This window comes from Phyllostomus hastatus, unplaced genomic scaffold (genome assembly GCF_019186645.2).
Source record: "Phyllostomus hastatus isolate PE091 unplaced genomic scaffold, TTU_PhHast_1.1 phas_scaffold_193, whole genome shotgun sequence".
NCBI classification, from domain to species: domain Eukaryota; kingdom Metazoa; phylum Chordata; class Mammalia; order Chiroptera; family Phyllostomidae; genus Phyllostomus; species Phyllostomus hastatus.
This window is the reverse complement of record NW_025334015.1, coordinates 4,785,359-4,812,879: the sequence shown is the minus strand read 5'-3', so window position 1 is coordinate 4,812,879 and position 27,521 is coordinate 4,785,359. Positions and strand designations below refer to the sequence as shown.

The following is a 27,521-nucleotide window of genomic DNA, read 5'->3' as shown; positions in this document are numbered from 1 at the left end:
GCAGGGAGCCCTGCTTGAAAGACTCTCTCCCCATTCTAGTCCCTACTTAAGGAGGAGGCAAAATCCTGTTCTCCATGGATTGGGAGGGGAATAGCACCAGGGCAGGTCAGACCTCAAGGCCAAGACAAGGTCAAAACATCTAAAATCAAAAAGGAACTTTTCCAACATTCATTCCAAACCCAGTGGCATTGGGAAGAAACCATCGCAACAAGAAGCTGGGAGCCATACAGACCAAACTTAGGTAAATCCAGCCTTGTCCACATGAGGAGCTTTTGAACCCCCCCTAAGTCTGGGAAAGTACCCCACCCCCCACTTTCCTCAAGTCTGCTCACAAAAACCCAAAGGAGGCTGGCGTCAGGTGTTTGCTAAGTAGTAGGTTTATCTTTAAAGTGTTTCTGCTACATAGATGCAAAAATTATTTATAAAATATCAAATATGTGTAAAGTAGACCTTTTGAAAGAAGAAACAATAAACACAGGGTACTTCTTACCTGTTCTTCTGATCCCTGTGTCCCCACCTACCAAAGGTGCCCTTTCTGAAGGTTGAGTTTGTGGTCCCCTTGATTTTTCATTTTACGGAGACAGATACAGTATCCAGGGGGGCACATTCTAAGATCCCACCATGAAATCCCCAAACCATGACTAGTACTGAATCCTGTATATGTTTTTTCCTTTGAATATGCCCCATCTTTTCATGTTATGGCCCATCTTTGTCATGTCCGCATTGCCAGCATCATTGCTCTTGTGCTTTGATGCCACTATTCAGTGAAATAACAGTGACTCGAATACAAACATCATGGTGCCGTGCAGTTGATATGAGGCCAGGTGGCCCACGGGTGGACCGCACAGGCAGCGCGGACGTACTAGACAAAGGGGTGACACACTTGTCCCAGGCAGGTCAGAGCAGGATGGCACGAGGTTTTGTCATTCTTCTTGGAATGGCGTGTAGCTTAAACGTATGAATTGTTTATTTCTGGAAGTTTCCATTTAGTAGTTCTGGACCATAGTTGACCAGGGGTAACTGAACTGCAGAAAGTGAAACTGTGGATAAGGAACTACTGTATCTATATGGATATAAAACTGTCTGTCTTGTTAATGTAAGAAACATTCAAACATGTAGAGAATATTTGTGAGTTTATTTGAGCCAAACTGACTGCAATTGCTGGGGACCAAAACCACAACAGAGTGAGAAAATGGAAGTTATGCACCTAATTTTATAGATTACAATGAAAGGAGAAGGCATAAGGGAGTTAGATGAAACCCACTGGTGATAGATTAGGGAGGCGGGAAGAAGCAAAGGGGGGAAGCTCTGGGATTGGATAAAAAGTAAAACGATAGACACACAGGTGGGCACAGCATAGTCAACAGTCAACAGTTAACACATGAGAATAATAACACCAAGGGGATTTGTGGTCCCTGCCCTGGCGACAATGCCTTGAGGGGTCCAGAAAAAGGAAAATTACTTTGTTAACTGTAAATAGCCTTGTTTATCGGGTGTGTTATCCTAGATGCAAAAGGACAACAGACAGGCTTGGTTAGGTTGAATACTGACCTTTGCCAGGGAGAAATACCACACTGGGACATAACTACCCACCACGAACCACTTTTAGTTAGAAAGTTTTCATTGCAGGCCATCCTTGGTGGTTCCTTTAGGTCTCTGAGTTTGTCAGGCCACCACGCAGGCCTCTGAGCTTGTCAGGTGTCTGTATGGTCTCTTCTCTTCCACATGATCTAGTCTGTCTATTGTTTTATGTTTGTTCTGTACGTGGAATCATACTGCATGCATTCTTCTTTGATTTTCAGTCAGTGGGGAACAGCCTGTGAGGTGTTAGGGGATGTAGTTCTTAACCATTACTACATGATACCAAATAGTTTTCTTAGGAAGTTGAACCAGAAAGCACTTCCTGTAGGTCCTTTCCACCCTTTGTATTGTAAGACCTTCTAATTTGTGCCTGGTAGATGGCCAGGGTGAGAGGGCATCTTGTTGGAATTTGAATTTGCAGTTTCCTGAGTTCCAGTGAGGTTAAGCGCCTTTTAATATACTTATTGATCATTTTCTCTTCTGAAAGTGCTGACCCAAATCATTGGTCTATTTTTCTAATTTTCTTCCCTTTTCTTATTGATTTTCAGAAATTTAAGGTATATTTTGTGAACAATTGCCTTTTCAGTTACATGTGCTATAGATATCTTCTCTCAGAAAAGCCATGCCTTGTCTGTTTATATGATTAGTTTTGTTGATCAGACGGTTTTAACGAATCAGTCTTTTCCTTCTGTACATTGTTTTTTTGTGTGTGAATTTTCAGTAAGTCAGGCAGTGATCTGTGTGAGGATTAGTTTGTAATCATGATTTGTTGGGGGAGATTGTTTTTCCTCCTTCCCTCACTGCTGAGGTCAGTGACAGGCGGATTTCCTTTCAGGTCCTCAGCAGCATTTGTGAGTTTCTTTCAAGTGTGTTCTTGTTTTCCTGGACCTCCTCTTACGCCCAACACATCAGTGGCTGCAGGCGTGGTCCTCACCCATCATGCCCTGTGAGAGGCCAGGAGAACCACAGCCCATTTCCCAGGCTCTGTGGATGCCCTCTCTAGAAAATGCATTGAACTTCTGTCCTCACTAAATGTGTGGCCTCCACATATTTCTTATTTAGATAAGATTTTGATAGGTCACCACACATTTGAAAAGATGTTTTTCTTTCTAAGAGTTTTATTTTATCCAGTATTTCTAGTTAGTTGTTTTTAGCAAGAAGTTCCATCAGGATGTCTCATCTGCTATATTGCCAGAAATGGAAGACTTCAGCATTTAGGTTTTTTTCTAAAAATTCTTGCCCTTCCTAAAAGATGAAGATCAAGGAGAAGCCAGATTGAAGAGTGAGGCAGATCAAGGAGAACTGAATGCACCTGCCTGGTCATCAATCTACAGCCACCCAAAGTAATCCAGAGTTAGGTCAGTACTGACAACTTACCTGTCGGGAACTTCTAAACCACACAGAACAGGCTGCCCACTATGAGAACACAAAAGAGGGAAAATACACTAGACGGAGACTGTTTCTTCACTTTGGTCTTACTCTTTAATTTGCTTCAGGGAGAGACAGTGACCCCTTGGCTCTTCCAGGCTGTGTTTAGGTTATATTTTGAGTTTTCCTTTTTGGATCCCAAAGTGCAGCCAGGTTCTAGAGCCTTGTGAAAAACCCTGGATGCAGAAACAAGAGCCAAATGGGGCTCAAGGTAGATGATTGTCTCCTGACCAGTGAGGCTCCTCCCTTTCACGTGTCTCACGCTGACACGTCAGCCAGTTACATATCAGGGATGGAAGCAGCAGCTGACGTGATTTAGTCTTTTACCTGTTGCCTGGATTCTTTCTGTTGTGGGAGCATATGAGCCCTTATAAGTCAGTTTGGTAGAGAACGTTTTTTGGTAAGCGTACATGATGATGAAAACACAGGGTTCTGGAGCTGGACATGCTTCCATTGAAATCCTGAGCTGGCAGCTTGCTGGCTTTTTGGCAGTGGGCAAATCAAGATACTATACTCTTTAGTTTTCAGCTGCAAATAACGTAGTCACTACTGAATAATGTTGAGGTGTGGATTAAACGCAATGATGCAAGTAAAATACTTAGCATGATGCTGGCAGAATAAGCTCCTGACAGATTCTTACTAATATAGTTGCAAAGGAGAGTGTTTTTTTTTAAAAGAATGGGTAAAGAGTAAACACTGAAGAACTTTAACATTTACAACAATATGTTTCTAATGTAATCGTTGGAAAGTTTTGTCCAAGTTTCCTGTGTTTCTTGTGATTGGAGCAGTGAATGCAGCAGGATGAGCACATTCTCATCCACTTGCAATACCCCAAGTGACATTTGTCTAGCAGGGGTATCCAACCCATGGCCCATGTGCTGCATGTAGCCCAGGATGGCTACGAATGTGGCCCAACACAAAATCGTAAATTTACTTTAAAACATTATGAGATTGTTTTGTGATTATGTGTCACAATGTATTTAATGCGAGGCCCAAGACAACTCTTCTTTTTCCAGTGTGGCCCAGAGATGCCCAAAGGCTGGACACCCTGGTCTAGGGGCTGGGTCACAGGACCTGGGAGGCCAGTTGAGTGGCTTATCTAGCTCACAAAGGAGAACTCTATGTACTTCTGGTATCTATTACATCTTTACAATACCTGTGCTGAGAGGATGGCCTGGCTCTAGGCTCAAGGAGCTTTGAAAACATGACCACAGATTATTTAGAAGTCTTAAAAGTGTTTCTATGTTTTCTGGCACTAGAGCTGAGGATGCAGGGAAATTCTGCAGCATAGTGCTGCTTGTAGGTACATCTCTGAAAGCTCAGGATACCTTAAAGAGTATTTCTGCTGGACCAGCTGAACACTGGAGAGACACTGCAGTGCTTTAATTAGGTTTGAATAAGGTCACTCCAAAGAAGCTCTTGCTTATAGTACCCCTGCTGTATGCAAGCCTTTCTGGTCAGCAGGGAGATGGCGCTGACCAAGATACATAGTTTCCCCGGCCTTCATGGAGTTTGCCATCTCAAAAGAGGAAGGCAGATGATAAGCAAGGTATCACAGGTACTCTGAGTGTCACCCACTGGGGTCTGCACTCTGGTTTCTCTTAAGAGCATTACTTTGGAGGGTCTGGCACGGATGCCTTGCATGCAAACTGTATGCTTGTGTGTAGATTGCTTTGGGGCAAGTTGCAGGGTTAAGGCTCATTATGGTTCAGTTGAAGGTTGCTATTTCATAATTAATCCCCTCTTTGTTCCTTGTCACCCATCCGCATTACTGACCCAGATAGTGTGCAATCTAGGGGAGGACAGGCAAAAGCTATGAAACAGCCCGGGAAGTTGTTGGGGCTGGAGCTCCTTCCTGGGTCCCCAGCAGGAGGACTTAATAAGAACCGTTTCCACCTTCCTCATGAATTGTATGTTTGAGTTGAAGTTGCAAGTCTAGTCCCTCCTCACTTGAGGCTGTGCCTGGTCTTCATTTTTGGGAGCCCGGCACTGGTGATAAAATGTTTAAATCCCACACCCGGCCAGTGGCTACCTTAAAAAGATCCCTGGCCTCAGGTGACTGGGGGGTGGGGGTGTGGGGGGAGCTGCTTTGCCACCGTAAGTTGCTGCCTCATCACACACTCCAGAAGTCGGCCAGGTAATTTCCCCAATAGGGGAAGAGAGCTGTGTGCTGTGTGCTGTGAACTGCGACGCAGCCGTGCTGGCCCCGCCCTGCTGGGAGAGGGCGAGGACTCTATTTAAGGTGGTCTTGTGCAAGCAGCTCGCCTGCTTCCCGACACCTAGACACCCCCCACCCAGCCTTTCTGCTCTGCTCAGCTTCGGATTCCCAGGTTTGCTGAGGGTCTGGGACAAGGCTCCACTCCTCCCCAGGTGGATGTCCGTGGGCTTTTAACCCTTCAGTGGATGCCCTTGGAAGTGCTTATCTTCAGATATTGCCACTCTTCTCCTCTTCCTCCTCAGAAACTGCATTGCTCACCTACCCTCCCCCTGACTTTCTGTCCCATCCTGGGACAAAACATGTGCTATGTCTTTAAGTGGGCGGAAGTGGCTGGCAGTGCTTTGCTTGGGTACTGCATTGATTAGGAGATTACATGGAGCTGCGGGAGCTGCCGCCTGGGGGAAGAGAGGTGCAGCTTCTGCTAGGTTTTCACTCTCCCCTGGGGCTCTCCTTGGGTTCTCTGAGCTGGCATGCGGTGAGGGTGGGTGGCCAGCCTGCCTGTGGACAGCAACTCCAGGGTTCTTTGGCAGCCCTGCCAGCATTACCCATCCTCATCAGAATTTGGCAGTGGCAGCGGCAGCTCAGCCAGGCAGCTCCGGCCCCGGCTGGGTTTGAAGAAGCTGCCCTTGGCCTCCGAGCCGGGCAGCATTCAGCTGGGAAGGGAGCAGAAGGGGACGCAGAAGCAGTTCTGGCTGCCGCTTCCTCTCTCTCTTTCTCTTTTCTTTCTTTCTGTGTTCAAGTCACATTACATGGGATTCTGTTCTTTGGGGACTTCATCATCTTTTCAAACATGTCCTGGGACCTCTGGAGCTGTAACAGGGATGCTAAAGACACGGTCAGTGGATTATCAAGACTGTACTAATGAAAGGATTCAAGCTCTCCTGGTAAGTGGAGGAGGCATAAGGCACCTTCCTCTTCAACCCACGTTCCCCGCAGCATCCTCAGGAACCTCCTTCAGACAGGGCCGGCTCCTTCAATTGTATTGAGGGGCCACACACTGTGAAGTTGAGTGCTCCTCTCTGGCTCATCCCAGCTTTCCACACCTCTGGTATCTTCTGCCAGCATCTCCCTGGGGTTGGTGGAAGTAGGGGGGGCCCGTGCAGAGAACCAAACTGAAGCTAAAAAGAGTCTAACTTTGAAGGGCATGGGATGGTGCCTGCTGAGGGAGCTGGGTAAAGAAAGAGCACTTTCACGCGGGCCTGTGTGTCCGCACCAGGCTGGGGGTGCTGTGCACTCTCCCTCACCCCACAGAGAGGCCTCGCCCAGCCGGCTCCTCAGGACACCTTCACCCCTGTGGGCAGTTTCTGGCCAATCAGAAGCTTCTGTCTGAGCAGAGAGTCTTGAAGGGCCAGGTTGCAACCTCCAGCCTGGCTGGAGTGCAAAGGAGAGCGGAGTGGCCCCACCGCATGGCCACCGCCCCCACGTACCATAGTTTGGGGCTGTGCAGGCACCTCTTCCCAGACTCCATGTTGAAAATTTGAGCCCCATCATGCTTGGCGTGTGGGGTGGCTGTATTCCAGCCACAGTGTTAGTTGGGATCCATTTACTTACCATTTTAAAGGTAAAACCTTTACTTTTCCTTCTCCTTTGAATCAGATAGGTAGGTGAGTTGGCTTTTTCTCTGCTTGAGAAATGAGGTTTTGCTTGGAAAACTTTGTCAGACCAGGGCCATGGCTCTCCCTGCCGGGCACCTTGTGCAGCTCAGGAGACAGGGTCCTGGGCTGGGGATGGAACCCTGTCGTCTCTCGCAGGTGGGGGTGGTGGGAGGAGGAGAAAGAGCTGAAAAGAACTCCCTGCAGTGCCTCTCTTGGAGCCAAAACAGTCCAAAGTGGGGTGGTGAGGGGGTCATCTCTTTGACTTGGAGCTCGATTTTCATAGTCAGTGGTAGGTACTGAGTGCACACATGCAGTCCTCACCTGCCTGACTCAAGGCCATGCCTGGCTTTGCTGAAGCCCCTACTCTGAGTTAAACCCAGACAGCACTGGCCTAGTCCACCATCCTTCCTCCCTGAGGCGGGAGTGCCTTGTAGGGGTCTTGAAGGGGTACATTGCAGAAGGAAAGGGTGGAGCTTTGTTCATGCAAGCTTTGCTCTTGTTCTTATAAACTGTGAGGTCCTCAGTAGTGGACACCGCTGACCACACAGCCTGTCGTTTCTTCTCCTCCAGATTTGCTCTCTTGCTCTTCTGCTCTTGTGCTAACAGGCCCTCTTTCTTGGGGCTGGGTCCCCTGTTCCTTAGTTGGAAGGCATTAGCAGAGTCCATCGACACAGGGAACTCAGCCCAGTCAGTGTCTGAGCTGTGCCTTTACTCCTCAGCAGAGCAGAGCTGGGCCTGTGACTCAGTTGAGGCCCCCAAGGAGGGCCCAGGTGCTGCTGGGAGTGTGGCTGGCTTGTCCTCAGAAGTTCCTGGGCATCCTCTATGCCCAGGCTGCTGGCTCAGCCAAGCTGGGACTGAGGGGCACTTACGCGCTGTCTGTCCTTCAGGATGAGACATGGCTCTAACACAGAATGCTTCTGTGCTCAGCCTCAGCTGGTTTCCCAGAGATGTTTGCCTTTAAAAATCTGTCTTGAGTATCTCTTGATGCGTTTCAACAGAAAAGCAGTGTTAAGCTGGGAACTGTAATTGGTGTAACTGTATCCTTTTCGGCCAAATAAAATGTTACAAGATGGGAAAATTTTGTCACATCCGCCTGGATGCTGTTAGAGCCTGTGAGCTATCTTGTTGTTGTGCTGTGGACTCTGGGCTTGGCACCCTTTATCAGGCCACGCTACTGTCCCAACAGGGAGCACTGGTAGAGACGAGATGACCAGACACATTGGTTGCGTTGTTCTGGATAACAACACCACCTGCCTATGGAAGAGGATGGAACCAATTGACTTTCTAATGTTTGAATTATTTCTAGAAACATTTCTGGAATGCCTACTCTCTGTTAGTGATATTACAATGATAACACTGATAATAACAGTTATAATGGCAACTAACATGTATGGAATGCTCACCACGTGACAGGCGCCCGCCTGGGCACTTCACCTGTGTCAAGGCCCATGGCGCCTGCAGCTTTAGGATTCAGGTCCCTGTCGACAGAGGGAGAAAACAGACCTGACAGGTCATGGGACTTGTTTGAGGGCAGACAGGTAGGAATCGGGCTTTGGATTGGTAGGTAGCTCTGCCCAGTGGTCCGCCTGTCCTTGGTTGCTGTCCTGCAGGGGCCCCTTGCTCTGCATGTAACACCATACCAGAGATTGACCTTTTCCACCTTTGCCATCTCTTTGCCTTATATTTCTTTGGTTAGTCAATCAGACTTTTAAAAGGGTATGGAAATGCATTGTCTTATTCCGTCCTTACTATAATCCCACAGAGCTGGGCATCTACATTTGAGAGGCATAGAACCCGAGGTACAGAGTAGTAAATAAAGCATTTTAAATGAATTCGTGCAGCTGCTTCGTGAAAAAGCCAGGTGCCAGCCCTGGCCATCATTTCAGTTTTGTGACTTTGACAGCAGCAAGAAGGTGCAGGCCTGCTTTCCCAGGGAGTGGGGTCAAGGTCTGTACGCTCCTTACTCGGCAAGCTCGTTACTCTGCAGACATTGGCCATGCAGTTATTGCTCTCGCAGCCCTGCGCGTAGACATTGTGGGGGCAGACATGAGAAGGCCATGGCCTCTGGCTCCTACAGACTGGTAGCCTTACAGATAGAGTGAGCCCCAACTCTCCTCCACGCTCACACAAAACCTATAGAGCAAGTCAGTACATGCTGAGGGATGGACACATGCAATTCACCGCAAGCTTTCTAAGAATTCTGAGGAGTCCAGAGCTCCCTTCAGCTGGGTAGCAGAGAAGCTTCTTGGAGGAACAGCACTTGAATGGGGGAGGGAAGGCTGCACGCACCTTGTGGAGTTGGGAAGTTGTCACCCGGGATGCTTGGGAATGAAGCTGATCAAGATGAGTGTCTGTGATTAGCAAGTGGCTGGACTGTGAGAGAGAAATCCTCCAACCCACTCTCTTCTCTCCTTAGGGCCAGGGCTTCTGGCTCTCTCAGAGCCGATTCTGTGATCTTGTGTCTTCTTTTTTCAATGCTATTTTTTAGGAATAAATTGTAGGATTTTAAAGTATTTTTTTTTAGATTTTATGTATTTATTTTAGAGAGATGGGGAAGGGAGGAAGAAAGAGAGGGAGTGAAACATCAATGTGTGGTTGCCTCTAGCACACCCCATACTGGGAATATGGCCTGCAACCCAGGCATGTACCCTGACTGGGAATCAAACCAGTGATGCTTTGGTTCACAGGCCTGTGCTCAATCCACTGAGCTACACCAGCCAGGGCTGATCCTGTGTCTTGATGACGTAGTGAGCGAGGTCTGGACAGTGGGGGCGGGAGGGATTGGCACTGGCACACAGACAGCTGGGCCCATGCAGATCTGTGGGGCACAGGAGATTTGGAAGCCACATAACTTTTTAGTATCAACCACCAATGACCTCAGCTGCTACGTGGTGAATGTTTTTTGTGTGTATGTATGATGTGAAGCTCTTCCTAATTCCTGTGGAACTGCACATCTTCAAACACCAAGTTTCCCAGTTTTGTAGCGGGCCCCTGCAGACTTATCTTGGCCCCCACAGGGCTCTGCAGGCTGTGGTGCCATTGGTCTGGATTCTCAGGGCTCCTGGTCCTTAGCATCTGTTGGGGTTGGTGGTGGAGCCTCCACAGAGCATGGAGGCTGTGAAAGACCTTCTGGAAAGTCAGTGTGCTGGAAGAAGTTTATTCTGTGGAAAGACAGAGACAGTGTGGCTCTTGCGACATAGTAGGCGGGATATGCCTGTGGCTGGGTCCCCAGGTGAGAGGGACCCAAGCTCCGCTTCTTGCCAGAGTGGCTGTGAGGGTGCAATCTCAAACAGTCCTGTGCCTTTAGGGATGTGATGCTGTGCGAGGGGACCGCTCGCTCACTTTCTCCCCAGGTAACTGGGACAAAGATGTGGTTTTGCACTGCTCAGTGTTTCTTGGAGATGAATGGTTTTTTAATACTAAAGGTCAATCATCTGATGTGCCTTTTTTCATCCAGGCTATTAATGCGTGGAGCGCCATTCCTCCTCCAGCTCTGGTCTAAGTCCATGAAAAGAGAAGGGGGAGGCTGCAGCAGGGAGAACTTAAGTTAGACATAAAGAAGCTGGGAATTTCCGCCTCTGGAGTGTTCACATCAGGACATAGATTTATCTTTTGAGATTCGTTCTGTAAAAAGTTTATTCTACAGGAGGAGGAAGCCTGGCTTTGGCCTCTGTGCACCTGTCTGAGAACCAAGTGCCCAGCTGTTCACATCTCCCAGAAGGTGGGCTGCAGGGAAGGGTGCGGTCTCAGTAGCTTGAGGTTCTGGAGAGCAACCTCTGATCTGAATCTTGTGACCACCCTTTGAGTTGCTGTGTGGCCTTGTGGGTGACTTTGGTTTGCCTTGGGCAGGGGGGTGGTGGCCATTGGGAAAGTGGGATTGAATAACAGTGCTGGACAGGGGTCTGTCTCCCAGCTTCCTTTTTAATTATGGTTTAGAAAACGGCCACAGTTGTGATAGAGGGGCCACTGGTGTTGTGGGCTGTTGGTACTCTCTCTTAGCCAGCATGAAACACTAAAATAAACCTTGATTCGAACATAGTAAGTGTTCAGTTACCAATATGCCCCAGCAGGCACACCTCCTGCCAACAGTGCAATATTTGCTTTACTTTTGTGGGAATGAGAATTGGGAGTTGCCACCCTCCAGAGCATCCTGGGCACTGAGTGCCGCCTGCCTAGGCCTTCCAACTCCTGGAGCCATCGGCACGCCTCAGGGGAGAGGCTCGAGCTTCTGCGGAGGGTTTCTTACAAGGATGGGCCGTGCCCACCTTGCACCCAGGTTTCCATTCTGCCTTGAAATAAGCAGCAGTAAACATCACTTGCTTTGTCTGTTTTTCGTTTTTTTTGTTGTTGTTGTTGTCATCCTTATTACTTTAAGGAGATTAACTCCATTGGAATGTGGGCTTCAGAATGGCAGGGACTGTGGCTGACAAATCAGATCATGGGTACTTGAGGTTCTTCACTGCCGGTCATTATAACTAGTCACTGAATTTTATAGCTGGAAGAGGGGACTGAGGGTTTCTCATGATAGAACCTGAAGAGAAGAACTCTTTTGACCTTCCGCTAAATTGTCCAGAAGGCTGGACGTTCATTTCCCGAATAAGTTGTCGAGGTGAACAGAGGTGGCAGACTAGATGTGGCCAGACATCTTTCTGTTCACTGACCCTCCTGCCGTTCTTTGGTTTGTGACTGCAGACAGGCGCTCACTCAGACTGGACAGGCTGCTCTGTGACAGCAGACGCCACCCCAGACCCACCGTGAACGCAGTAGCTTAACTTGGTCCCCCCGAGGCTCTAGAGAACTCTCCAGACAAGTATCCTGCATTTTGGTGGCTCGGTGATCCAGGTGTCGCCTCCACTGGCCCCCTGTCCTGGTCACTGAAGGGGTGGAGAACATGGCTCTTCAGTGCTTCTCCTTGGAAGTGAATACAGGGCCCTGCCTGAGTGCGGGAGCAGGGCTCAGGCTTCTGAAATGTGGGTGGGAGTGGCTGGGCATGCTGGGAGCCCCAGCTGTGCCCACTGTAGCTGCCTTTGTGGAAGTGCAGCACGGGACCCCCAATGAGGGCCTGAGGGAAGGGAAAGAGCCCAGCAGCCTGACCCCAGGGGAGCATCGAAGTGGTGGCGCAGGGCTCACCTGCATGTGGCCTCCAACGCAAGCTCAGGTGACCAGAGAGCATGGCCTGGGTCTTCCCAGCACCCTGGGCCAGCTGCTCTGGGTCCGAGAGCTGGGAGTGAGTGCACGGTATGGGGGCGCGTGTGAAGAATAGCGTTAGACATTATAACAATGCTCCTACGAGTGTTTTTTTAAAATCTCATATAACCCTTACTCAACCCTACAGGAAACGTGGCATTCATCCCACTTTATAGGTAAGGAAACCGAATCTCAAACGGGTTTAACTACCAGTCCCAAGCCTGCAGGCTGGTGGCGCAACAGGGGTAAAATCTACAGCCTGTGCTCTGGACCTCTGTGCTTTCGGCCTGGACTTGGTGAGAAAAGAGTATTTATTGGGTGGAAAGCTGGAGCTTTAAACTAACAGTTTTGAAAAGGTTTGCCAAGGAGGTGGGGCAATCCTCCTGGCCAGCGATGCTCTTTCTCAGTTGATCTCACAGTGGAATCTTTTTGTCCAGTGTCCTCTCCCCAGTGCTGTGCCATGCCCCCAGTCACCGCCGGTCCAGGGGCTGCCACGTTGGGCTGGGTCAGGGTTTATTTAAATAAGGGTTTGTTTTTTTTTAATTTGTGAAGTGTATTATGTATACAAATGAAAGTATTTAATGTATCTGCACAGCTTAAAGAAATACAGTTTAACTTTGAACAACACCAGTTTGAGCTTTGTGGGTCCACTTATTATACATGGGCTTTTCTCAATAAATACTGTAAATGTGTTTTCTCCTCCCTATGATTTTCTTAATAACATTTGCTTTCTCTAACTTACTTTACTGTATGAATATAGTATCTAATGCATACAACATACAAAATACATGTTAATGGACTATTTATGTTATCTGTAAGGCTGTTCGTAGTTACGTTTTGTGGGAGTCCCAAGTTACATGAGGATTTCCCACTGAGTAGGGCTCTGTGCCCCAAACCTCTGTGTTGTTCCAGGGTCAAGTGTAATTAAACAGTGTCTGTGCACTGTCCAGATCAGCATTAGAACGTTATCTAAACCTTTGAAGGCTGTTTAGTTGTTCTGTTTGTGTCATAAGATTCATGAAAATAGTCAAAGGCTGAAAGGACAAGCCCTGCCCCCAAATACAAACTTTGGGAAGTGAGCACTGACTGGAATCCTGAGTCGGGGCTGAGGGCTGTCCCGGGGAAGCGGGGTTTGCTTCCCAGCCAAGCACCTCTTTGGTCTAACACGGGCAGGTGGCCGCTCCCTCCAGCTGTGCCTGACTGAGGGACACTCACTGCAGGTGCTCCTGCTGCTTTCTAGCTGTGGGGTGCTAGGCATGCTACTTCCTCCCCCAGCCTCAGTTTTCTCATCTGTAGAGTGGTGCTAATCACAGTCCCCTCGTCAGGACAGAGGATCAAAGGAGATGATTCCTGTCAGTGCACTGGGAGGAGCCCCTGCAGGTGCACTGCACCCACCTTGGGCATGGGAGCTGCTGTGACAGTCTTCGTTATTTCCTGTCCGGCACTGCTCAAAGAGAGTGCTCCTTGTCATTCACATTCCCAAACCCACAGTTGTTTCTCATGCTCCAGAGCAGCGATTTTCCCCAGGAGCCCCAAGGATTTTTAGCACACGCAGCGGCCGACCACTTGCAGGGCCGCCGACCTCCTTCCCTGGGTTCTCGAGTGAGGACGTTACAGCAGCTGGCACAGCAGCAGCCATCCAGTGAGAGTGAGTCAAAGTTATATCTTCTTGGTGGAGGGTCGGATTGGCAAAAAATATATTTTTTACTGCACCACAGAATTTTAGTAATTAGTGTATGTGTGCCATGAGATAAAAAAGGTTGATAATTGCTGCTCTAGAGGTACACTTAGGAGAATTTGACCAGAAAAAGAAGGCTGAAGCCAACAAGAGAAACATTCTGTAGCTGCACACATAATACTCCCAGCATTTGGGAGCTCAGAATTTACTATGAAAATCTGAGCACTGATTTTTGTAGAAAGGACTGTCCTTGCAGCTACAAATGTAGCAGTTTCTACAGACTGCTCAGTGGCTGAGTGGCAGGGCTTAGCTCCTATTACCAATGGGTCTCACTACAGTAGAGATTTATTTTGCTTCTTTACATCAAAAAAGGCAAAAAACTAGAAGTAGAAATTGTTGGTTCATGAAATTAGAGGGTCAAAAAAAATTATTTGAACATGCCAGAGTCAGTAGAGGCAGAATAATAAATATATTTAAAAGGTACATTTTAGCCCTGGCTGGTGTGGCTTAATGGATGAGCACCAGCCTAGGAGCCCAAAGGTTGCTGGTTTGATTCCCAGTCAGGGCACATCCTGGGTTGCTGGCCAGGTCCCCGGTGTGGGGCCCACCAGAGGCAACTGTTGTAGTCTTGCACATAGACATTTCTCCCCTCTTTCTTCCTCCCTTCCCCTCTCTCTAAAATAAAATCTTTAAAAAACAATAAAAGGTACATTTTAGACCAAAGGGTGGCTAAGGAAAATAATGTGCAGCCAGCAGAGCAGGTCACCTCCAAAAGCCAGTGGTATAGCTCCCCAAATTTGCATCCTCGGGCTTGTCAGGGGAAGCCTCCAGAAACAAAGAAGTTTTGCATGTCAGGTCCTAATGTCACTGGATACCAACTCCCACCATTCAGTAGGGATGAAAAGTTGAGGTCGCTGCAGGGAAGCTATTATGACACAAGGAAGCTCCCACTCTCAGGAGAAAGGGTCCAAAAAAAGATCTTAACCAAAAGATAAATTTATTTGCACTATAGTAGGAGAGGCATCTGAGCTAGCTGTGGAATTCCTACCATAGGCAGGCCAGGGTAAGACCCTGCCTAGAAGGGGGTCCACCTCTGGGTCCCCCTCCCTACTGTGGGCAGGACCAGCTCTGCTCATCTTGTGCTCCAGCCTCCCAGCCCAGTGAAAGTTCGCGCTCAGCAAATGTTCCTCACATAAACACACGAGTGCATGAATTAAAGAGAGGTGAGACGAACCCAGTGGGAACTTGGGGAGAATATCAAAAGAGCCTCTTACTTACTGGAGCCTGAAGTCAGTGAGGATCCATAAGAGATAAAATTTGCTGCTCAAACCCACCTGTCACCTTAATGATGAGGGTGCTGGTCACTGCGTCAGTGATGGGACAAGTTCCAGCCTCCAGTCAAGGGACCAAGTGACCGTACCCACGTAGACTGGAGTACACAGTTCCAGCAATGACACTAAAGCACAGGATTTGAAAGGCCGTTAGCCTGAACAGAGAGGTGGAGGAAGCCGAGAGCAGCCTACTGTTTTTCCTGGCTACTCCAGAACAGTGATCAGAGTTTTCTGCATCCATCTAGGGCAGCGACTTTCAGCCTTTCCCATCTCACGGCTCACATAAACTATAATTACTAAAATTCTGCAGCACACCAAAACGGACTTTTTGCTGATCTGATAAAAAAATAGATATAATTTTGATTCATGTAGTCTGGAGGGCTATTGTGTTGGTGCTGTCATTTTTTATTTGACACTCTAAGGGAACAGAGGTCAGGGCCCCGACTACACAGTCAGGGGCTGCACGTTGCAGAGATTCTCGTGGCACACGGGTTGTACCTCAGGCCTGAGTTGGGGCCACTTTTGAACTGGTCAGTAGAGCTAAAAATAATGAGCAATTGTCCTCACCAGCCACAAAAGACCCATGGCCACCACTGCCAGAAGGACCATCAGCCCCAGGTCTGGACCTGCCTCTGTCTGTCCCCTCACTTCCTGGAATAGGCTAAGCTCCTCCAACTCACTGCATGTAAAGCAGATTAATAGCAGCTTTCCATCCAATGTCCTCTTCAGGTGCTCCCCTCCTAGTCATTCACACTGGAAACTCTGAGCTGTTTCCTTTTGCTCCTCCTCATGCCCCATGCAGTCAGCTCTGATTTGGCAGCCACTCTCTGACTTGTTCCCCCACCCTGCCGCTGTCCATGACCGCTCCCCCACTGCAGTTCATAGCCTTCCCGTGTCTTGCTTGGCTTGTTGCATTAGCCACCTGGCTAATTTCTTCTCCTTTTTATCTTTAAACAGCTTTATTGAGATGTAATTTACAGACCATACAGTTAACTCATTTAAAGTGTATACTTCACTGGTTTTAAGTGTATTCACAGATATGTGCAACCATCACCACAGTTGATTGTACGGCACTTCAATCACCACAAAAGAAGCCCTATCCCTTTAACTAGCAACCCCCAGCCCCCGCAGCCCTCCCAGCCCAGCCCTGGGCAGCTACCCATCTCTATCCCACTGTTCTGGACTTTCATGCATGGAATTGTGTGTACATACATACAAGGGGGGGGGGCAAGAAACCCAGAATTTATTTATAAAATATTGTGTGTTCATTCTTACGTGTTTAAACACCAGTCACCCTGAGAGCACTCTCCAGTTGATGGAATACACCTGTTGAGACTTTTGTCACTGCTCACAACAGTGTTTGAACTCATTGATTTTGATGCCTTTTAGTACCTCTGCTGTTTTTTGTTTCACCTCTTCTACATCAGTAAGACATTTCCCTTTGAGACTCTTTTCATCTGGGTGAACAAAAAAGTCGCTCAGGGAGAGATCAGCTGAATAGGGAGGGTGGGGCATGGGGGCATGCTTTTTTTGGTCAAAAACTGCTGAACACTAATTCAGCTGTGGGCAGTGTGCTCATAAATCACCCATCATGAACTGGGCAAACATTTAAAGAGTCTTCAGAAAAAATTCACTGAAGCTGAACACAGCCTCTTACAACACCTGCTGGTGCACTGATATTGATGGGTTCCTAGAACAGTCCCCTAGCACAGAAAGCCTGGACCACGAGGTGCCTGGCCTCCAGAAGATAATTCTGGAGTTTGGAGGGATCCTCCTTGTATATGCAGACTTTTGTGACCGGCTTCTTTCACTTAGAAGAGTGTCTTCAAGGTTCATCCAAGTCATAGAGTGCACCAGTATTTCATTCCTTTCTTATGACTAAGTAATCTAATGGCTTCTTGTAATTCTCGGGTGCATTTTTCACTCAGCTGTCCTGCAGGTAAATTTCCAACCCTTCTTTAGAAACCAAGTTTGGTTCCTTGTTGCATGACACCTTGGCCTAGCATTCAAGGCCTTCCCTGTGTGGCTCTGTCCTGACTGTCCAGCACTCATTCATCCTTCCATGACCTCTGTCCACACTGTCCCAGCCCACTTTGCAGAGGATGTCGCATAACCTTTTCATGTCACTAGTCTCAGGTTCACTGCTTTTTTTCCTTCTGCTTCTCCTTTCTCTGCTTATGGATATCTTATGTATCCTCATAATTTACCTTCGCTTTCATCTCCTTGAGGAAGTCATCCCAGATTTATCTTATCCCCAAATAGGAATTTGTTCCTCTTCATTCTCTGAGCACTTTGCTTGGATTCCCAAATTAACTCATTGTCTTCAAATAGATGTCATTCTATCTTATAACATCAAATCTGTGAGAGTAGAGAGTTATTCTAATTTATGTTTTATATACTCCTTGTACTTTCTACAAGGCTTTACACATAGTTGGCATTCAAAAAATATTTGGTGGGTAATTGGTTACCTTGAATTTGTATAGTCCTTTTTGCTTTTCAAAGTTCTTTCATATATTTCTTCTCTTTTAAACAACTTTTAAAGAAAAAATATCAGTAGTTTTAACTTGTTTGTTTTTTTGGCAATATGTTGTCATTGGACATTGTGGAAAAATTAGAAAATATAACACCCAAAGAAAAGGAAATTAGTCATAACCACCACCTCTCAGTGATGATCACAGTTGACATTATGGTTTATATCCTTTGAGCTATTTTTTCTATGTTTGTTATACATCAAAAGATATGGGTAGATAAAATTTATAGTTTATGCTATATACTGTTCTGAAATTTTTTAGTTTAATATTTGATCTCTATAATAGTAAATGTTGTTTTCTGTAATTACTTTTAAAGGTAACATTACAAATACATAAGTTTGTCCATTCTCGCATCTGACATTTAGGTTATTTCTAATGCTTCAAGATAAAAAACGATGTCATACCAACATTTTTGAGATGAACACTGAGAAGCCAGATTTCTGGATCCACAGCTTTTAATGCACAGTGCCAAGTTACCCTGTGGAAGGGTGGTCCAGATTTTCACACCCAGCAGCACATCACCAGACGGTTTGTTTCTTCCCCGTCCTTGCTGGCTCTGCATCACCCATCTCGTCAGCCTTTGCCAACCCGATGTTCCACAGTGGGATCTCAGAGCAGCATTAATCTGATCATTGGTGATGCGCTTTTAATTTTCTCATTACATGTTTACATTTCTTCTTATGAGTTAATGCCTTTTTCCTCTGCCCACCTTTCTGTTGAGGCGTTTGTCTTTTTTATTGCTCAGGAGTCTTTAACATAAAGGTGCTAGCCCATAGTCGTACATGTTATGAGTATTTTCCCTAGAATTTTTGACTTTTAACTTCAGGCTGATTTAGGGGGACACAGAAGTTTGTTTCATTGCTGGAATGGATCAAGTCAATCCCTCTTTCCACTTATGGCTTCTGTGTTTGGTATTATTTGTAGGAAGTTCTTCCCAACCTCAAGAGCGTACATATTTACCTAGGCTTTCTTTGAGTGTTTCTGTGGTTTTGATTTTAAAACTGAATACATTGGTCTATTTAGATACAAAACTGTATCTACTTTTATAAAACCCAGGTGACTTGAGTTTTCAGTCATGGGGCTAGAAGGGACTGTGATAGGTCATGTCCATTTCTCTAGCGTCAGCCCTGGTAGATGAGGACGATAGCCTGCCTCTCCCCCGTCAGTCGCCAGCGTTCCATAATCCTTTCTGAAATCACTTCTTACTATGTGCAAGTGACATTAATACTATCTATCAACTAATACTATCTATCTCAGGCTGGTTTGAGGATTAAATGAATTTTCAAATCAGATAGATGGCAGTTTGTAGCACACTGCTTGGCACTTGAACGTTCCACATATGTTTTGTTGAGTGAATGAGTGAGTGAGTGAATAAGTGAGTAAGTGAGTGGTGGTGTGAACAGTGACAGCCAGACACCAAGGAGAGTGGAAGATGGCGCCAGCTCCAGAATGCCATGGGGAGTGTGGAAGAAGGAAAGGTTGTGATGTGGGTTTGAAGAAGGTGGCAGTCTAAGGGTTAAGATGGAGCCCTTAGGCTCACATCCACCACACAGAAGGCTCATAAGCAAGTGTGAGCCACACTGGGGAATTGCAGGGGATGCTGCGCTTGATGTTTGGGGGAACCTACCAGGTAAGTCTCCCTGGGGTAGATGCACTGGGAACAGAGCTATGAAGGAAGGCTAGGGCCATATAGAGTGGATCTGAGGAAAGAGGTCATTTTATGCAGAGAGAACGATGTAAGCAAGCAGTATTTTTTAAATTGGAAATAGTGATTGTTTTTGCTTATCTTTCCACCTCCTTTGCTTTTGATCTCACCCTTTCCTCATTATTGGCTTTTCTTTTCCTTCCTGCATTTAGTGCCTTTGAGAGATTGCCATTATAGTTATTAGTAAAGTTGAGAAAGTTATTTTTTTCCTTCTTTTCAAATGTATTTTATTGATTATGCTATTAACAGTTGTCCCATTTTCCCCCCTTCATTACCCTCAATCCTGCATACCCTCTCCCACCCACATTCTCCCTTTAGTTCATGTCCATGTGTCATAAATTCTTGAGCTTCTACATTTCCCATACTATTCTTGCCCTCCCCCTGTCTATTTTCTACCTACCATCTATGCTACTTATTCTCTGTACCTTTTCCCCCTCTCTGCTCCTCCCACTCCCCTGTTGCTAACCCTCCGTGTGATCTCCCTTTCTGTGGTTCTGTTCCTGTTCTCGTTGTTTGCTTAGTTTCTCTTTGTTTTAGGTGTGGTTGTTAATAATTGTGAGTTTGCTGTCATTTTACTATACGTGTTTTTTATTTTCTTTTTCTTAGGTAAGTCCCTTTAACATTTCATATAATAGGGCCTTGGTGATGATGAACTCCTTGAACTTGACCTTATCTTAGAAGCACTTTATCCGTCCTTCCATTCTAAATGAAAGCTTTGCTGGATAGAGCAATTTTGGATGTAGGTCCTTGTCTTTCATGAGTTGGAATATTTCTTTCCAGCCCCTTCTTGCCTATAAGGTCTCTTCTGAGAAATCAGCTGACAGTCTGATGGGAACTCATTTGTAGGTAACTGCCTCCTTATCTCATGCTGCTTCTAGGATTCTCTTTTATTTTTACCGTGACTAATGTAATTATGATGTGCCTTGGTGTGTTCCTTCTTGGGTCCAACTTCTTTGGGACTCTCTGAGCTTCCTGGACTTCCTGGAAGTCTATTTCCTTTGCCATAATGGGGAAGTTCTCCTTTATTATTTGTTCAAATAACCTTTCCACTTGTTGCTCTTCTTCTTCTCCTTCTGGTACTTGTATAATTTGGATGCTGGAACATTTAAAGATGTCCTGGAGGTTCCTAAGCCTCTCCTCATTTTTTTGAATTCTTATTTCTTCATTCTTTTCTGTTTGGTTGTTTCTTTCTTCCTTCTGGTCCACTCCATTGATTTGAGTCCCAGTTTCCTTCTCATCACTATTGATTCCCTGTGCATTTTCCTTCATTTCACTTAGTGTAGCCTTAATTTTTTATCTAATTTGTGACCAAATTCAACCAACTCTGTGAGCATCCTGTTCACCAGTGCTTTGAACTGTGCATCTGATAGGTTGGCTATCTCTTCATCACTTAGTTGTATTTTTCCTGGAGGTTTGATCTGTTCTTTCGTTTGGGCCATTTTTTTTTTGTCTTGTCACACCTGTTACGTATGAGGGGCAGGGCCTTAGGTGTTCACCAGGGCCGGGCAACCCACATTGCGTTGTGACACTTGTGGGGGAGGGGTCTGAGAAGGAACAATGGTGCTTGTTCCACTCTCTGTTGGATTTCAGTCGCTTCCGCCACTTCCCCTAAGCAAACTGGGCCCTTCTAATTCCTGTGTGGGTGGGTGCATATTCTAGGACCCTGTGGGTCTCTCTATCAAACTCTCCTGTGAGGCTGGGAATGTCTCCTGGCACCTCAACCCCCACAGGTGTTTTCAATTGGTGTTTTGAGGCTTTATTTCCCTGCACTGGGGCGTTGGGTTGAGCAGTCTGTCTCACTCCCCAGTTTCACCTGGATTATCTGCATGCGAATGTGGGACCTCCCAGTCAGCCAGCCACCTTGTGCACAGCACCCATCCACAATCCGCCACCTTACTGGGTCCGCCCGCTGCCGCCTCAAGCCAGGGTCTGCCAGCCGCCACTTTTTTTTGCCACGACCCCTCTCCATTCAGCCGCAGACTCTGCCCCTCCTACTAGTCTGGATGAATGTGTCTATTTTAACTCCTTGGTTGTCAGACTTCCATACAGTTCAATTTTCTGTCAGTTCTGGTTGATTTTTCTTTCTAAAATTTTGTTGTCCTTATTTTGGTTGTGCGAGGAGGCACAGTGTGTCTACCTATGCCTCCATCTTGGCGGGAAGTCCCAAGAAAGTTATTTTTGAAGGGCTTGAGCTCTCAGGTAGAATGACTCCAGGGAGCAGGAAGTACATAAGGCTCAGCAGCCTCTCTCTGGCTCTGCTCCAGGTGGAGGTATACTCAGTGTTTTCTGTGGTTTATCCAGCACAGTGGGTGCTCCCCTCTTTCATTAAATCGGTGAATGAGTGAAAATACGCATGGGTTTCCTGAGATGCCCAGCTGGGTAAAATGCTCCCAGTCCCAGGGTATAAGGGCAAGAAGTAAGCTTCTGCCTTTATATCTTCATTACAACTCCCGTAGGATTCACCATGACCTCCATTAATGCCGTCCTTTATTTCAGGGGTCAGCAAGCCTCAGCCCACTGCCTGTTTCTGTAAATAAAGTTTTATTGGGACACAGCCACATTCGTTCATTTACATGTTATTTATGGCTGCGTTTAACTCCACAGCTGGAGCTCAGTAGTGGTAATGGACCGTATGGCCTGCAGAGCCTGAAATGTGTTCTCTCTTGCCCTTTACAGAAAACACTTGCCTACCCCAGCTTTATGTTATAAATAGATGACTAACTTTGAGTTGTTTGTCCATGAGAATCACCATTTGCATCACCCTGTGAAGTTTTTGAAATGAACGCCCCATGTTTTTCAGGGGGCATATTTGCAAGATGACTTTCTGGAACCAGTGGTATGGTCTGGGATTTAGGCTCTGAAAACACACTCTGACCATCTGAGCTGCTTTTGAGACCCCCATGGAGTGTCTAGGACCCTAATAATAGACATCATCAGTTTCCAGTGTTCATTTCCACTCAGCATGTGCCAGGCTTACAGAGCAATGGAGGCTCAGGGAAGTTTGGAAAGGTGTCCCCGGCTATATAACATGGCAGGATTTGAGCCCAGTCTTTGGGGGGAAAAGGCCCTTGCACTGACCACTGCCCTGGACCTCCGGCCATCTCCCCTCACGCTTTCTCCATCTGTCCTCTGCGCCCTACCCTTACTCCTCTGTGATTTCGGGATCAAGAATTCCCTAACCTTCGCTCTTCTGGGTGAAATGTTTCCCTCGGAGGAGTGTCCATTTCTCACTCAGTTTTCTTTCTCATCCCTCTCCTCTTCTTGCAGTCATTCTTCTGATTCCCTGCCCCTCATCCCACTGCCTCTGACTCTCCCTGGGAGGAGGATCGTTTTGAAAAGCAAATGAGATCCTGGGTCCCCTCCACATGAGCGGTTCCTGCCCTATCCCCTGGAGTGGCAGCGGTCACCCTGGTGCCCTGTCTTCTTGGAAAGACAGCAGGAGCCAGAGAACCAGTGGGAAGGGGGAGCATGGCCCAGGGCCCTGGGGCACCGAAGTGGCCTGGCTGCACGCATGGCAGCTGCTGGGCTGGCTGAGCTGGCATTTCTGACCTTTGTGGAGAGAGGGCGTCCTTAAAGGGACAGTGAGCTCTTTTCTTTCCTGGTGGCCGACTGCCAGTTGAGATGCCAGGGATTTGAAGAGGCCATTGTTCTGGCAGTGGGAGACGGGGGCCCAGACCTCCCAGTCGATCTCTCCTTTCCCATTACCAACCGCATGTCCCTCCGTGATGTGCAGCTTGTCCAGTGTGGAGGGACGGTGAGCTCTCAGCAGTCGCCCACCCACGTCCCTTCCTCCTCCCCAATCTGAAGACAGCCTTGTCACCAAGGCTGCAGAGCAGAGTGGCGTTCACACAGGCCCTGGCTCCCTCCCCAGGGCACCAGCCCCTGAGGGCTGTGTGGCCTCTGCAGGCTGGTGTGGTGTCCATGTGAGTCGCTTACTCTTCCCCATGTGTGGAAGGAGGCAGTAGGACAAGCTTTGCCCAGGTGCCTTTGCTGGACGACCTGCATAGGAGTCATCCTGGTGCCTGTTAAAACCAGAGGTTCTTGGTTCCAGTTCTGGAACTTCTGAAGCCCAGGAGTCTGAAAGTCAGCACACACACCGTAGTTGGAGAAGCACTGACTGAGCTCACGGCCCCCAGCCTGGCTGCTCATCAGAATCATGTGGGATCACACCGAGTCGGAGTATCTGTGCAGGGCCCATGAACTTGAGCGAGGCAGCTCCTCTGCCAGGGCTAAGAGCAGACACCCTGGAGCTGGCCCCCTGGGTGTGACTCTTGGTGCCACCAGCTACTGTCTTTATGATCTTGGGTGAGTGTCTCAAGCTCTCTGTGCCCCAGTTTTTCTTACCTGTGAGATAGGGATAATTTAGTATTTACTATATAGGGTGGCCATGAGGAGTTTATATTTGTAAAGTTCTTACAACAGAACTAGCACATCAACAGCACTTCACAGGCTTTCATGACCTTTTTTTTTTTTTTTTTTGGTAGACTGCTTTGGAGATCACAGTTTGAATAGTCTTGGTGACAGGTCCTTTGGAGAGGCCTTGCACTTTATCAGGTGACTGGCAGTTCTCAGGTGCGTGTGCGTGACCGGCTGGGAGAAGGTGGCCCTGCGGTTGCCCTCCTTCCTGCTGGCCTGCAGAGTGCAGGGAGGAGCCCCTGCCTGACTTCCAGCTCTGGAGGGGGCACAGTGATGCCCGTGAATGTTGCCCTGTTATCAGGAAAACTGGAAACCACATCTGTAAAGGCTGGCTGATCTCTTCAGAGGGAGCTCAAGGGAGGGAAAACAAGCTAGAGGCCAGAAATAGCTAGCCATAAATACCAGGTCTTATAATTACTGTGCGCACCCAGCCCCGTCCCTTGCACAGCCCACCGGACCTCAGGGACGGAGAAGGGACAGAAGTGTCTGCAGCATGTGGGGGGGTTGTAACCAAGGGTACGTGGGTGGCATGCCCTCAGGAACACTGCTGAGCCTAAAGGGGCGCCATGGTTTAGCATGCTTCTAAGTTTTTATTATAACTTTTTGGTTTTGCTCAGCCATTACTTTTCTGAAAATGATCTCTGTTGGACTAAATCTTTCCATGTTTAGCATCCAGCTCAAGGCTACTTTCTCCCTATGCTCTCTAATTTCCCTTTGCATTCATCACTCAGCAGTCACATTTAGTCAGCTCTTGTAGACATGGACATGACATGAGGTTAGAGGAGGTTGGGAGAGACATCTAGCCTGGGAGGGTTGGACTGTTCTGAATCTACCTGCCCCCTGGGTGTTCTGGGAAATAAAGCTGGACAAAAGGTCATTGGTCAGAGAGAGAATTTTAATGCAGTACACCCAGGCAGTGGTATTTAATAGATCCTAATACAAGGGTTTTTGGTGGGCCAGATGCTAGATTATTCAAGAGAAAACAAGCCAGTCCTGCAGGGCACATCTCATGGATATTTTCCATCCTGACTGTAAATGTCAGCATACAGAGAGCCCAGCAGTGGGCAGAGTTCTCCCAGCATCCACTCACTCCCACTGAGCATATTTCACAAGACTTCCAGGAAGCTCACAGCGGTGTTTCTGTTCTTGGTGGGGGGTTTCATTACTTTTGGTGGCTCTGAGACCCACAGTGATGGGAAGGAGCGGCACCTCGTGGTTTCAGAGCCAAATTTTGTCAGCCTCTCTTGGGAAGAGGATTTGGCCTCCTCCCTATTACTTAAGAATATGAATGCATTATTTTGGTTTCTTTTTCTTCTCTTTGGAGAAGCTGCAGAGGAGATCACTGCTTTGGATGGGAAATTGGGCCGAGTAAGACCCAAAGACCTTCCTGCTTTGGAGACCCGTGGAGTCTGGGAGTATATTCCCGGCCCCTTAACAGTAGAGGGAAGACAGATGTTACCTTTCAACCCAGGGAAGAAGGATCCATAGAGTGGAAGTAGAGGAGATCCCTCATGGTTTCCAGAACAGAAATCAGAAAGCCCTGTGCTTGGTCCTGCACTGGAGCCTTGCTTGGGGTCCCCTGCGACTGGGCACTGCTCAGCCACAGATGATGGCTCAGAGTGGGGAGATTTTGTGAGGTTTTAATGAGGATAGGAAACCAGCCCCCTTGGCTAGGAGCTCCTCGTCTGCAAGCTACCCTCCTGCCATGTTTGGCTGCGAAAAGTCTTAGAATATTTCCTATTATTTCAAATTCAGTTTTGCTATCTGATAACTTCCCTTTGGAGACACAAAAACTGAGACTTTTCTCTCCTTTGGCTTTCTGTCTTCTCTTCCTCTTTTCAAAAATTTGGTATGCTGTTTACATTATCTCCCATTCAGTCTAAACACCCCTATTACTTTACAGTTTCGCATGGGGCAGGTTTCCAGACCGCACTGTCTTATTTATCTTATCTGGACAGTAGACCTCACAAAGTGTGGTTGGCACTCTCTCTAGGTTTGTTCCCACTGGTATTACTAGCCTCCCTCACTTCTATTGATGAGGCCCAAATATATTTTAGTTATTCTCGTGGCCACATTGCAGTGTTGGTCCATGCTGAGCGTTGTGGCCTTTGCCCCTGGTAACTAGACTTTCACACCCCTTCCAGCGTTGTAGGAGAAAGGTCCTTGCCAGAGATCAGGGTTTATTCTGCAGGACCCCTTACACGGGCAGGCTCCAGTGCCCGGGCACTTGGCTGACAAGCCACAGCATGGGGACTGTGGGAGGGAGTTTGGTTTTGACTGGAGGCTGTGGTGCTGCCAGCATGTTGTGGCCGTTGTCCGTGGTGAGTCAGTGCCCCAGCTTGCATTCTCCCCTCAGTCAGCTCTCCTCTGTTCCCACCTGTTCCCTTCCAGCAGCCATTAGGTTTTGACAAAGAGTCGTGCTGTGCTAAGATTCTGTAAGGAGAGTTGGTTTAGAGCTGAGAAGGAGGGGGCTACCCAGCTGGCCAGCACAGCCACCCCTATGGCTCTGCAGCTCTTCTTGGGGGACACAGAACATGTGGAAGTAGGAAGAGGCGAGGCTGATAGTTCAAGGCAGTGATGTGGTCAGAAGAGAGAAAGTGAAAGGAGAGCAGGACTCATGGCCTGGGTCCTGCGCCTCAGCACTGCCTTTTTTCTTCCTCACTCCCTGGCCACCGAGCTTATCTGTTCTGCTTCCTGTCAGCACGCAGAGATGTGAGAGGTGAAGAGTGATTCTGGACCGTTGTGGCAGGAAGTAACTGAGCAGGTCTTCTAGACCAACCTCTTCTGATAACAGGTGGGGGCACTGAGGCTCAGAAAGGGTGGGATATTCCAAGACCTTACCCCAGTGTCATCTCTGTGCCCACCTCGCAGGAAGGCAGTGCTGTCCTGGAAAGGGAGCTGCGGATTGTGTCATGTCAATGCTCCTCTGTGAGGCCAAATGGTCTTCATCAAGAGTGGAGTGTGTGTTTTGTCCCCAGCTAGTAGGAGGCCTGTCTGAGGAGCAACAGCATCAGCAGCCCAGGTGCTGCCCTTGGGGAGGACGGCAGAGCAGGCTAGCCGCCACCGCAGGACAGTCTGGAGGAAATGGGTACTGAGAAGAGACGTCCATTGTGCAGATACTCCCCATTGTAGGGGGGCCCAAACAGGGTCTGGTAGCCTCTCAGAGCACTTGGGCACATGGGCAGAAAGCCAGGCGCTGGACAGCAAGTCCAGGAGTCCAGTGCTCCCCTTAGGAAAGGGAGCTCATGGAAGTTCTCTCAGCACCTGCGTAAAGGCCCTTCTGTCACCCTCTGCAGAGTCTAGGCTCAGTGCTTGAATAGTGAGCTCTGGCACTTTGCTTTTTACCTGGGTTTTTGTTCTGGTTGGCCCCATTGACCAGCCAAACTCCTGAAATGCAGGCATGTAGAAGAGAGTCAGGGGGCAACACCAAGGACCCCCAATGGCAACAGGGTCATTGCTTTGATGAGCATGCCTCCCTAAGTCATCATGACCCCTCTGCACCCTGCCCCCCAACACAGCGCTCTGCATCTGTCTTCCCCACCAACTCCCACGCAGGAACCTGCCATGGGGTTTCGTGATCTGTGCCCTGATAGTGCCAAAGCTGATTGGCTCTCTGGGTTAAAGGAGGGGTAGGCATGGGGTGGAGGAAGTAGGAGGAGGTCTTGGCACCCCATGCCTCGGGCCAGTGGCCAGAAGGACTAAGGTCTGTTCTGTTCTTAAGTACAGCATGTCAACATCTTCTAGGGGCACCACTAGCAGGCTTCCCTCTTTAAGACCTTAATCCAGGATTAAGGAGAGGTCAGTTACCTCTGCCAAAAGGTGATTTGGAAAGGGGCTTAGTCTCTCTACTG

At 47.8% G+C, this 27,521-nt stretch overlaps 1 protein-coding gene across 3 annotated transcripts in view; it reads left to right on the top strand.

Moving 5' to 3' along the window:
* The window catches only part of GRAMD1B (GRAM domain containing 1B), a 169,739-nt gene that overhangs the window by 79,308 nt on the left and 62,910 nt on the right, over nt 1-27,521 (top strand). Inside the window, exon 1 of one of the 3 annotated variants that reach the window (XM_045860159.1) lies at nt 5,627-6,111. The exons of the other annotated variants lie outside the window; for them this stretch is intronic. Coding sequence (XP_045716115.1) covers nt 6,089-6,111 — 23 coding nt within the window. The 5' untranslated portion in view covers nt 5,627-6,088. Of the gene's footprint in view, nt 1-5,626; nt 6,112-27,521 lie in introns of those variants that run through there. 3 annotated transcript variants of the gene reach the window in all.